This window comes from Anomaloglossus baeobatrachus, chromosome 4, assembly GCF_048569485.1.
Source record: "Anomaloglossus baeobatrachus isolate aAnoBae1 chromosome 4, aAnoBae1.hap1, whole genome shotgun sequence".
NCBI lineage: Eukaryota > Metazoa > Chordata > Amphibia > Anura > Aromobatidae > Anomaloglossus > Anomaloglossus baeobatrachus.
In genome coordinates this window covers 222,963,401-222,976,933 of record NC_134356.1, presented here as the reverse complement: position 1 = coordinate 222,976,933, position 13,533 = coordinate 222,963,401, and the positions used below count along the sequence as shown (strand labels likewise).

Below are 13,533 nucleotides of genomic sequence, written 5' to 3'. Positions count from 1 at the left end.
GCTGGAGGAGCGGTGGTCGCAGCGGCACCCGCGGATGGGAATGGACCTGCCCAGGTCCCGGCCATACCGGCGGGAGGTGCCGCGGCCCCCGCGCTCGCTCAGGTCATGCCGTTCTCCTTGCCCTATGCGCCCGGAGCTGCCTGGCTACCGCAGTATGACGGGAAACCGGATGCCCTACAGGCCTTCCGGAAAAAGCTTAACCCGTTGCTAGAGCTGTACCCCCTGACTGATAAGCAATGGGCAGCGATAGTGCTAGGCCAGTTAACCGGTGCGGCGGAGCAGGAAGCGGAGACCTGGGCCGAGGGGGACCGGCTCTCTGTAATCACCATCTTTGAGAAGCTACAGACTGCCTTCGAGACCCAGACTGAAGCTGAGCTGAGGATGCAGTTTTACCAGTGCCGGCAACGAGCTGGGGATAGCATTCGGGACTATGCTCTACGTCTGCAGACCGCCCTCCGCACGCTGAAGCGGGCGAACCCTATTAATGAGGCGGATAGCAACAAGATGTTAGTGGAGCAATTTGCGCAGGGGATGAGGTCCCCTGAGGATCGTAAACAACTCCGGCTGTGGGCCCTGGAACACCCTGATGTGGACTTTGCTGTGTTAAAGGAGCGGGCCATTAAAGCACTACAGCCCCCAGCAACCGAAGTTCTGGAACCCGCCCCGTGGCCCGTCGAGACGGCTCCCGTTGTGGCGGCCTCAGCCAAACCAACCTCTCCAGCACCTGCAGCCCCAAGCAGCACAGTGGAAGAACTGGCAGCCCAGGTCCGTCGCATGGACGGAGACCTTGCCAAAATCCTGGCTGCACTACAACCTCTGACCAGACCTCAGCCTCCAGCACAGATACAGCTTGTTGACAGTCCCGAGGATGTTCCCTGGATGCAGCGGAAAAGTGCTAACAACCCGCGGAGCAGACCCCCAATCTGCTACAAGTGCCGTAAGCCGGGTCATTACTTCCGACCGTGCCCGTTAAACGAGCAACCCCTGGGGCCCCGGGCCAATCCTCAGGAGTAGAACATCGTGGCCCCCCGGACTGGCGGGATCGATATATCGGGGCCCGCCCTATCATCCCCGTGGCTGTGGACGGCATACCAGTGATGGCTCTCTTGGACACTGGATCACAGGTAACTACCATACCGTACACGTTGTACCAGCGGTATTGGGCCGTAGACGAGCTGGCGCCCCCAGACAATAGTATAACGTTGATTGCCGCTAATGGACTTCCATTGACCCAGGTGGGGTATAAACAAGTGGCTATGACAGTGGGGCAAGCCGAACTGCAACACCAGGGTATGATTGTGATCATGAATGAACCCAGTGATCATAACCCGAAAATAGTGCTGGGAACCAATGTGATGGAGCACTGCATGGCTGATGTGTTAACCCTATTACAACAGCTGGCCGCCACAGCGGCAGGGAGCCGGCAGAGGGCTGTGCAGCGTGAGATCCGGGCCCTGATGTACCGCCAGCATGTAAGCTCAACAGGAGGGGAGATTGGTGGAGTGAGAGTGATGGATGTTGCTCCATTGACTGTGCCCCCTAGGAGTGAGATGATGATCTGGTGTAGGGCAGCAGTAGGGCCTCAGGGGCGTGACTACCCTGCGATGATGGAGCCCATGCCTTCCGAGCACTGGCCCACTGTAATGGCCGCCCGAGGGGTGGTGGATGTGAAGAAAGGGAGAGTGCCTGTGAGAGTGCTGAACTGTGGAGAGGAAGCAGTCAGGCTTCCCCGGTATGCCACCATTGCCAAGCTGCTCACCCTGGACCCTCACACTATCCATGAAGCCAGTCCATCCACACTCCCACCTACCACCAGCACTTCCCCACCCCAGGGGGAGACAAAGGAGTGGCATCAACAGCTACATGTGGGCACTGAGGATACCCCTACACATCACAGGGCAGGGGTATACAGGGTGGTGCAGGAGTATGAACAGGTTTTTAGTAAGCACCCCCTAGACTTTGGGCAGATCAAGGGGGTCCAACACCACATCCCCACCGGTGAACATCCCCCTATCAAAGAGAGGTATAGACCTATTCCCCCTGCACATTACCAGTGTGCCAAAGATATGTTGAGGAATATGAAGGAGGCAGGGGTTATTCGGGACAGCTGTAGTCCCTGGGCCGCTCCGTTGGTACTGGTCAAGAAGAAGGATGGTACCATGCGGATGTGTGTGGACTACCGGAAGATCAACCAGATAACCCATAAAGATGCCTATCCATTACCTCGGATTGAAGAGTCTTTGGCTGCACTAAGAACCGCAAATTACTTCTCGACCCTTGACCTCACCAGCGGATACTGGCAAGTGGCCGTGGCCCCAGAGGACCGGAAGAAGACCGCCTTCACCACCCCGATGGGGCTCTGTGAATTCAATAGCATGCTGTTTGGGCTGTGCAATGCCCCCGGGACCTTTCAACGGCTGATGGAGTGCTGCCTGGGACATTTAAACTTCGAGACCGTCCTGTTGTACTTGGATGATGTGATTGTTTATTCCCAGACGTATGAGGCCCATCTGGAGCATCTGGCCGAGGTGTTCGCGTCCCTTGCCAAGTACGGGATGAAATTGAAGCCCTCTAAATGCCACCTGCTGAAACCCCGGGTGCAGTATCTAGGGCATGTGGTGAGTGCGGATGGTGTTGCCCCCGACCCTGAGAAGATTACTGCCATCCAGAGCTGGCCGAGACCAACTACAGTGAGGGAAGTAAGGCAGTTTCTGGGTCTGGTGGGGTACTATCGGCGCTTTATAAAGGGGTACACGAAGATGGCTGCCCCCATGCAAGACCTCCTCGTGGGACAGACCAAAGGTGGTAGACCCATTGGAGCCCCCCTGTCGTGGGAGGACAAGCATGAGGAGTCCTTTTGCCAGTTGAAGGCGGCCTTGACCGGAGAAGAGGTCCTGGCGTACCCTGATTATGGGCGCCCGTTCATCCTCCACACGGACGCCAGTAACGTGGGGCTAGGAGCGGTCCTATCCCAGGTCCAGGATGGAAAGGAGAAGGTGATTGCCTATGCTAGCCGAAAACTCCGGCCGACCGAAAGGAACCCTGAGAACTACAGCTCCTTCAAGCTCGAGCTATTGGCGTTGGTGTGGGCTATCACGGAGCGGTTCCGCCACTACTTGGCGGCAGCAACATTCACCGCATTTACGGACAACAATCCGCTGACTCACCTGAACACGGCCAAGTTGGGCGCGTTGGAGCAGCGGTGGGTGGCCTGGCTAGCCAACTATGATTTCACCATAAAGTACCGAGCCGGTCGCGTCAACATAAATGCGGATGCACTCTCCCGAATGCCCCATTTGTCAGAAGAGGGGTGCGAGGATGACGACCTCGAGGAGATCGAGTTGCCTGCGTTTCACCAGCCGCCTACTGAGAGGGTACAAGTACACCAGCAACGAGTGGATCTGGACCTACGGCCCAGTCAAGAGTGGCAGGAAGCTCAGGACCAAGCGCCGGCTGTTCGCCTTGTCAAGACTCTGGTGGAACAAGGTGCTACGGGAATAGACCCTGCCACTCCAGCCGAAGCTCAACGCTTGTGGAAGGAACGGAAACGGCTTTACCTACACCAAGGGAGGCTGTACCATGAGCTGATCAACCCGAAGACCCACGAGAAAATCTGCCAGTTGGTCATTCCTCAAGCTGACGTCGCTACTGTCCTGCGGGCATACCATGATGGTGCTGGCCACTTCGGGTGGAAGAAGCTGGAGATGCTGTTGAGGGAGCGGTTCTATTGGAGTGGGATGCGTGAATCGGTGGAAGCCTGGTGCCGAGAGTGCGGTCCTTGTACGCTAAGGAGGAAGGACGAGACTAGCCAGAGGGCACCCTTACATCCAATAGTCACCCATCAGCCGCTGGAGTTGGTCGCCCTAGACCATGTCAAGCTCACCCCTAGCCGAAGTGGGTACACCTACGCATTGACCATTGTAGACCACTACTCAAGATTTATGGTGGTAGTCCTCGTTAAGGACCTGACTGGTCGAACTGCTGCTCGAGCGTTCCAGGCTTATTTTTGCCGACCCCATGGGTACCCCGAAAAGGTGCTGACTGACCAAGGCCCGGCCTTTGAAGCAGAGGTGTTCCACGAATTCTGCCAGTTGTACGGCTGCAAGAAAATCCGGACCACTCCGTACCACGCCCAAACCAATGGCATGTGCGAGAAAATGAACCACTTGGTCCTGGGGCTTCTCAAGACGCTACCATTGGAAGAACGGAACCTGTGGCCGGAAAAGTTACCCGACCTGGTCGACATGTACAATAATATCCCCTCTAGCTCGACGAAGTGCACCCCAGCGTATCTGATGAGGGCTCGGCCTGGCCGCCTGCCGGTGGATCTGGAGATGGGGTTGGAGGCCCCAGAAGCACTCCCTTCGACGGTGGAGTGGGAAAGTCGGAGGAGAGCACAATACCGGCAAATCCAGGAGTATGTGGAGAAAAACCTCAGTCGAAGTCGAGAACAGCAGGAGCACCGGTTCAATCAGAAGGCGTCCGCGGGTCCTTTCCAACCCGGAGATGTAGTGCTGAAACGGAAAAGGAAGGCCCACAAGCTGGATGATCAGTGGGAGCAAGTCCCTTACGTCATACAACCCACAGAATGGGGAGATGGGAAGGCCTACCAGATCAGTCGTGACCAAGGGGGCACCCTGGCCACAGTTTCCCGGGACCATCTAAAAAGGTGCCCCCCAGCGTTGGAGGCAGACGCTGAAGTACCGGTTCCTCCACCAGCAGAGAAAGCAGCAGAGGTAATCCACACTGTAATGGGTGACTTCCCAGCAAACTGGCCTACACAGAACGGCGCGGTGATTCTTCCAGTGATACTATTCCCACAACCCGTGGATGAAGAAGTAGTGGAAGCAGTTAACCGTGAGCCAGAACCAGTGCCAGTGCCCAGGGACGAACCTGTACTCAGCTCCCCTACACCTCCGCCTGCTCCACACCATAGGAGGGAGGAGGAACCAATTGCTTCCTCTACCCCACTGTCTAGCACCATTGACACCGGTCCCCGAAGGTCCACCCGTTCCAACCTAGGTAGACCTCCACTTAGTTACAGGGAGACCGTTCTGTGAGAAAAAGGGGTCAGGGAATGTAAAGAGTGTTTGTTTGTTTGAAAGTTTGAACGTTCTGCCAATGAAGAAGATGATTACCGAGTACCTCACCTGATTTGCCTTTGTGATTGAACCGGCTGGAGCCAGCACCGTTGTCCCCGTGGGGACCGTTTAAAAAGTTTTGCATGGGAACTATCCATGGACAAGCCCGTGAACTTGCAGGGCACCCACAAACGTTAAGTGGCTTGTAAATATGTTGTTTACCGTTACCGTTTTCCGCAGGCCGCCTCCGGAGAGGCAGGTTGGAGGGAGGGCCCTGAGCGGAGCAGGCTAGGGCCCAGCCACCAAAGGAACCGGTGGCTACCCTCTGGAGGGAAGGACAGATCCCGCTCGGGTGACTTGTGCTGGACTGTGGGTCAAGGGGTGCTGCCTGGGTTTTAGGGGCAGCATCAGGGCCAGGTTGCTTGGGTGGGAGAGAGCGGAAACCGTAACCGTAAACCGTTATGCAACGTTAAAGTAAATGTGCCTCCCGTAAGGGAAGAGTTATTAAGAATGTATTTTTGTTTGATTTACCATGTTATCTTTTCAGAAAAATAAAACCGGTGTTGGACGGCAGCCCGCAGACGGTCTGCATTTTGCTAAGGGGGAATGTGTCGCCCTGGGCAAGCCAGGGGACACAGGTCACACACCACCACACCCTACATCCCAGTTAGGAACACCAAAGCTAAACAAAAATCCTTGTTGCCTTCCTCCAGAGGCTGATGATTCACACCAGGGGGTGGGCCAGGCGGTTGGCTCCGCCCACCGAGGAGATCACAGCTCTGGAGGCGGGAAAAAAACCAGAGTCAGCTCAGGGAAGAGCTTGAGAGTTGAGCCCAGGCAGGGCAAGAGTGAAGTAAAGTCTAGCTGAGGGCTAGAAAGGAGTAAACAACTAAGTGAAAGTGAAGGAAGAAAAGTAGTAAAGGAGGAAAGCAAGAGAGGTGACAGAACAGAAGGAGTGTGCAAAAGCCTGAGGTAGTCCAGCTGTGTGCAGGACAGGTCAGCAAGGTCAGCAACGGCGGTGACTGTCTGGAGGGGGACCGTTTGGAAGTTCCTGGAAGGACCCCGGAGGCTGTGTGCCCGGCGGTCTGGAGCAGTGTTCCGAAGGACAGTCAGCACCAGGGCAGGGGCCTCTCGGACCCCGGCAAGGCTAGGAGTCGCCAGAATTTGCCGAATCCGTCAGTGAAGGGGACGTAGATCCCCCAACAACCAAGTCCCGATTGAAGGCAACAGCCCAGCCAGTGTAAGAGAGACGCCGCCACCGCCAAGGCACCAGTCTCTCGGGGCCAGCGCCTGCGGGCAAAGAGTAGAGCTCCTCCGGTCCAGCTTGAAGCCGGGGAGCGGGTTACCGGTGGGGACCCATCGCAACCAACAAGTACACAAAGGTGCTAGGAAGAGGGACATCAACGTCACCTACTGGGAGAGCAAGTGCAGCCGTCCGTGGGACCGTCTTACCAGCCGTTTGGTTTACCGTAAAAACTGTGTCAACGTCTCAGGCTGAGTGAGTACCACAGTGCCGCAAGGCACAGCGCTGCCCCCGCGTCCCTGCGCCCACCAGGCCCTGCACCTCCCAAGCCATCCCCGGGCCGCGGGATCACCAACCCCTACCCACGGAGGGGCAACACAACACCTGGCTGCTCCGCATCACCATCCCCGGGATCCCCGTATTGAGCAGCGGTGGTGAAATCACCACAACCGTGGGTGGCGTCACGGACAATAAACAATCCCCACACCCAACAAACCCCTTTCACTCACGGGCGAGGAGTGCCGCTCGAGAAACCCCCGGGATCCGGCCCACAGCTCGAGCCACCACTGAGCAGCGGCAGCCGCCGGACCCGAGCAGAAGGGGTGAGCGTAGTGTGCTGACACCCTCCTCCCTGCCCGCGACACAGTCACCTGACGGAATCAGCTGACACTATAAATCGAGCGGTGAGGCCGGCTTTTTACTGCCCGTCCGGCTAAACTATCAGCTGATGCTGTCAGACAGGAGTCTGCACAGAAGTGTGTAGTTTTTTTGGGTTTTTTTTTGGGTTTTTTTGCACTCATGCATTATCTGATTGTATAAACGGCTTTTATACAATCAGCTGCTGTGTCATGTGATTCAGGCCCTTGAACCTGACACATCATCTGATCGCTTTGCCTTCCAGGCAATTGCAGTCCACAGTCGCCCCAGAAAATGGCACTTTCATAGAAGCGCCATCATCTGGCGCTGTATCCAACTCTTACAGATGCCCTGAGGCTGGGTGGCTCGCTGGGTAATAATGAGTTAATACTAGCTTTGTTTTACTATAGTATTAAGCCAGAGATTCTTAATGTCAGGCAAGTTTGACCCGGCCATTAAGAATCTCCAATAAAGGGTTAAAAAGAAAGACACCACACAGAGAAAAAATACTTTACTAGAAATAAATACACAGACACACTTAGAGACTCCATGTTTATTACCCCCTGTCAGCCCTCCACGATCCTTCTCTTCCGTCTTCTTTCTCCTTCAACCCATGCAGCTCTGCTACATCAGACAGCGCTGCATGGGAGGAAGACGCTGCTGCTCCCGTGCAGTCTATTCACTCAATGAGTGGGCGGAGGCTGCAGGCTGTAAGCGGTGACGTCACCACTGACAAGCTGGTTACCATAGCAACGGTGCTCTGATCACGTGATTCCCAGTGCCGCTGCGGGCTGTAACTGGTGACGTCACCGCTGACAGGCGGATTACCATAGCAACGGTGCTCCGATCACGTAACTCCCGGTGCCGCTATTTACTGGCTGTGACAGCTAGGCCCTGCATGTGGGCTGACTCTGTAAAGAGCGCACACATGCACGAACGGGGAGTCGACCATGTGCCAGAGCATTTCGCCGGTATACGGAGATGCTGGAACGATCACTGCGTACCGGAGAGATGCAATGACAGGACCTAGCATGACGTCATAGCCATGTGACCAGTCTGTAGCCACTGAGATAATAGACACGAGACTGGTCACATGCTTTTTTTGATGTCACGGAAGGTCCTATCATCAGTGCTGGTTACCGGGAGGACGCAGCGATTATCGGAAGGAAAAGCGGCGGGAGACAGAATGCAGGACGCGTGGCGTGGACCTGTAAGTGTTATGGCAATGTTTATTAACTGTATGTGTACATTTATAATGTGTTTTTATGTGTTTGTGTTTGCCTGCCATTGGTTTCAATGGGGCTCGAGAGGTTTGTCGAACGGTTTGTCGAACCGAACTCGAACGGGGCCTCCGTTCGACGAACCAAACTGAACTCGAGCCTTCAGAGGCTCGCTCATCTCTAGTTAGGACTAGGGCTGAGCGGATCTGAATTGTAAAAATCCGGATCCGTGTGGTTTCAATAATTTCCGGGTACCGGATCTGGAATTCCAGGTGCAAGATCCGGATCCGACACTGGGGAAAATAAATGAAAAATAAAGAAAAACAGAAATAAAACAGCGTTTCATACTTACTGAGACTTGGTGTCATGGCAGCACACTGCTTCCGAGTCATGCATTCACTTCCTGTACTGTGCATTGCATACACACAGCTTTCTGTGTTTTCCTCGCCCACCGGCCGTCCTCTCGTTTGTGATTGGTTGTAGGCAGACGTGCCTCCAGCCTGTAACATTATCTGCAGTCATCAGTCATCGCGGCAGTCATTGTCTGCACAGCCAGCGGTTGTGCTCTATGGCCGCTGGCTATGTAGCAGAGCTGAAGCGGAGTGGGACCGCATGTGGATTACGCCAGAGCTGCAGGGTGTTGGGGGGGTTAATAAAAAGGTGAAGGAGGGTGCGTGTTTTGTACTTTATTCCAAATAAAGGATTTTTCTCTGTGTTGGTGTTTATTTACATTCACTTACAGGTTAGTGTGATGCTGGTATCTCATAGATGCCTGTGCTATCACACTAACCCATGGCTTAGTAGCAGCTGTGTGCTGCTATTAACCCCTTATTCCCCGATTTGCTACCGCTCCAGGGCAATCGAAAAGAGCTGGTATTGCACCGGGATTGTCACATCTATTAGATGCGGCAATACCGGGCGGCTTTGGGCTGAGGCTACCAGCCCCCAGCCGACATTATCATGGCTGCGTATCAAAATTAGGGGGGACCGCACATCGTTTTTTTTTTAAATAATTTATTTAAATAATAGTAAAAAAAAAGCCGCAACACTGACACAGCCGCGCACACTTCTGACAGGAACGTGCATGTGTTTCTGTGTACATGCACGCTCATGCTTAGAGCGCGGCAGGCCATGCCTGCCATGACGGCTGATGTCATGTCAGACTTGTACGAGTCTGACAGCGTATCATCGGCACAGCCGCACACTTCTGACAGGAGCGTGCATGTGTTTCTGTGTACATGCATGCTCATGCTCGGAGAGCGCAGGCTGTGAAGGCTGATGTAATGTCAGACTTGTACGAGTCTGACAGCTCATCACCGGCACAGCCACACACTTCTGACAGGAACGTGTATGTGTTTCTGAAAGAGATGCACGTTCACCATACTGACCCGCAGACTCTTGCACTTCTTTCCCCGCCCACTGGCTGTCCTGCCGCCTGTGATTGGTTGCAGTCAGCTGACACGCTGACACTCAGGGTGGGGGCGCATCTAGCTGCAACCAATTACACGCACTGGTGGGCGGGTAAAGCAATGAATATTGAATTGTCAGCTCCGGAAGGGAAAAGCGTGACCCAGAAGGAGTTTGCTGCCATGACACAGCCTCGGGGAGTACACTGCGCGCGCTCCTATCCCCCTGTCCCCTCCACAAACATTTTTAATTTCTGGATTCTGGTCCCTATAGACTTATATGGGCACCGAAATTCGGAACGGATACTGATTTTTTGTTCAATCTGGCAGGGATACGCTGGTTCAGGATTTGGGCGGATTTGATCAGCCCTAGTTAGGACACGTATTGCTGATATTTTTAAGGTAACACAGTCAAATGAATTACAATGGAAACAAAGGAGACTAGAAAAAATAACAAGCAGTTTACTAATTTACTCACATTCCGCAAGCATGCCCTTTTCTTTACATTTCCGCAGCCGACATTCTTGGCATTTCCTTCTCATGTACATATCCATTTCACAGTTGCCTCCATTTTTACACTTGTAAACAGCATTTTTAGTAATACTTCTTCTGAAAAATCCTGCAGATTCAGAGCGGAGTGGAAGACTTTAATGCTTATTTGTATAAACCTTTGCTTTAGGCATGACGTTGTTAGCTTTCTAAAATTTTCTGAACTTCAGCATAAATTTGACCTAAATTTTTCAAAGAGTTTCATACACCCAATATTACAATATAGATAAACTTAGTAAATGAAGTATAAAAAGAAAAAGAAAGGTTTAGATGTATTGATCAAAATTATCCAACATAATATGTATTTGTTAGAAAAGTATGTGGCCCATGAGAATAATTAGTCTAGGTGATGAATCTTACTATGTACCATGTTGTTAATGTGGAGTTGAATTTTGTTTTCTCATTTGACATACAGAAATACTTCCCATAGGAAAGTCAGTCAAATCATGATAAACATTCTGTCTTCATTACCTCACATATACTCCATCCATCTATTAATAAAGTAAACCTATATATCTCTAACAATAAGGACTCATTCAGACATCCATGAGACATGTCTGAGGTCCTACTGCGATGCATACACTAGCCCTGGGTCTCCTGACCCAACTTGACAGCCTCTTAAGTATTACATGGGTCTGTCCAGTTCAGATCTCAAGACCCACGGCCAGTCTGACCATCATGGTGGGTACATGGATGGAGCTTCACGGACATCTGGTTGAGACCTGTGACATATAACTTCACCTCCCGGATCAACAGTGACCTCTCCTGTGCGTCTTCTCCAGTCACCTCAGAAGAGTCACCCTTCTGTCTGTATCTAATCTTTATTATCTGTACTATTATCTGTACAAGGAGAGTTATCATGGTGTTATCTGTGACTTTACATAGGACTGCAGGTAACCTCTATATATCTGTTACATTATCTGTGCTCAGAAAACTATTGCTTTGTCATCTGTAATGTTGAATCTTTTTTGGGGTGGGGGGGTAATGGTATCAAAACATGTTTGGAGACTTGGACCTCTGATCATTTCTGACCTTAGCAATGTTCCTGGCGCTGAGTATAGCAGACAGACACAAGCTACATAACGTGAAGATGGAGGATGAGACATGTAAATATTGTGGAGTGACAATGCTGAAACTACCCTCTCCTCATTGCTGGTGACGCCATCCCTTTTAGCTTGTATCTGTTTCTGCCTCATCCTCCTCCTATCTTGTTCTATGCAGTATTTCTCAGCACTGCAAGTCTCCTGGCCACTTCCTGGCTGCCGGATTCAAGCTGTATGCGCCTAGAAATGAGACATGACATTACGTCACTAGTAATACTTGCCTTCATGATACAGAAATGAGGGGAGCCAGGATAACCCTTTATTGACCAATAATAAACCTTTAATGACCAGTTATCCATCATCGGTCGCAATATACGTTCTATAATTAATTCGCATAGAATGTTGCTCTCAACGATCTCAGAGTCAAATGTGACTCTCAAGGCAATAGAACAGAAGTTATGAAGCAAGAGTTGAGAACAATTTTAGTTTGATTGGTGAAGAAATGAGGCTACCATTGTTTCATGGACTCGGCACTGGCATAAAAATCTATGGGACTTCCATGTGATCAAAAGTATTACTATATAATTATTGTCAAATTTTGTGTGGCTTGTAGAAAATAAGGACTTATGAAGCCCATTTTACTTTGTGGGGAAGAAGAAGCCAAAGTGTAGCTTCTGTCGAGATACGCTGAGCTTTATTCATGACACTATTAGTAGAAGATAAGGGCCATAATAAAGGGAAAGATAAAACCTTATGCTACCAAGCATATCAGACAAGACATCTATATAAATATAGTGCTTACATTATTCAATCTTTGCTCTCATGCACAATTATTTAATCATTTGAATAGAAAGTAATTTCATTTTTGTAATGGTATATTGTTCTCCATTACATACCATTTATACATACACTCAGATACCTCACCATTGAAATTGCAACATCAAGAAGGAAAGTTGTGGAAATAACCGCATTTATAGACATGTTAATGAGCTGCAAATTATGGAAACTAAATTTTGAAAGCATCTTGATTTAATCAGTATCGATTAGGAGTGCAAAAATACACACTGACAAGCAATGACATGTTATCAGGGAAAGTATTAGGGATATTCTGAAGTTCTTAAACTGCTTTTATTAGTTAGACAGCATGAAAACAACAGTGAAGAACTTGAGTAGGAATCCAGCTTCCGCAATAGGTGGAAAAAAAGTGATCTTCTTTAAAAAAAATCTTTATTAGCATATGTTAAAATCCATAAAAACTCTGCTTACGTTTTTCAGGCATGTACATCCCTTACGATAGCTTACCTAGGAATAAGGGCGGTACATGCCTGAAATGTGAAAGCCAGTTTTTATTGATTTTAACATACTCTAATAAAGAATTTTTTTTTTTAATAAGATCACTTTTTTCGATCACTGGATTCCTCCTCCTTTAATTCCTTCATAGTCATTCAGTTGGGAGTTGGCACGACTGTTAATCTGTGCACCCTTGCTGATCATCCACCAATGACTGGTGATCTGATGAACCTTTTTTTTTGTTAGCATGAAAATAAGCAAGATTTCAATTAACTTGCTTTTTACATCTCCTGTCACTCTCCTGCAATGAGAGCTTTAATCTTTTATAGTGTACAGCTGGTTTGCATGGAGCAAGGCCTCTGGACCTTGGCCAAGAGTGTGCAGCAGCTACAGTCCAGGAGAAAGGTTAACTCTTAACATCCCGGTCAGCTCTCTCCAGCCCATTATTGCCAAACAGCAGTTATCTGCTCACCTCCCTCCCCCTCCAATTTATCTCCTCAAGGAGATGCAGTTATAAATCCCCAGTCCCGCAGCTTTAAGAGCAGGTCTCCTAATCTCACCTCTCTGCTCTAATTGTGAACTTGTTCAAAAGCCCTGTTATAGCCATGTGTAATGATAGTAGTGTCAGTACAGATCAAACCACTGACGGCTGACTATGTTATAGCAGAACTTGTGCTCAACTCTATAGTACTATTAACACTATAGTTGTACTATTCACCAGAACTGTCACTCACGGAGGAGAGTGGCCATGCTAAAAAACAAAATTTAAGGAAACTAAAAGGCCATTTACACGCTACGAAATCACTAACGATATATCGTCGGGATCACGGTGTTTGTGACTCACATCTGGCGTCGTTAGCGACGTCGTAGCGTGTAACACGTATGAGCGACCTTAAACAATCTCAAAAGAGACAAAAATCGTTTGTCTGCGAGAGGTCGTTTACTTACCATTTATCGTTGTCTGGTCAGTAGCGATGTTGTTTGTCATTCCTGCTGCAGCCCACATCGCTATGTGTGACACCGCAGGAACGAGGAACAACATCGCACCTGCAGCCGCCAGTAATG

At 50.5% G+C, this 13,533-nt stretch overlaps 1 protein-coding gene across 2 annotated transcripts in view; it reads right to left on the bottom strand.

Moving 5' to 3' along the window:
* The window catches only part of NR1H4 (nuclear receptor subfamily 1 group H member 4), a 304,378-nt gene that overhangs the window by 154,445 nt on the left and 136,400 nt on the right, over positions 1 to 13,533 (bottom strand). For both annotated transcript variants that reach the window (XM_075342389.1, XM_075342390.1), the window contains exon 3: positions 10,065 to 10,205. In XM_075342389.1, coding sequence (XP_075198504.1) covers positions 10,065 to 10,205 — 141 coding nt within the window. The remainder of the gene's footprint in view (positions 1 to 10,064; positions 10,206 to 13,533) is intronic.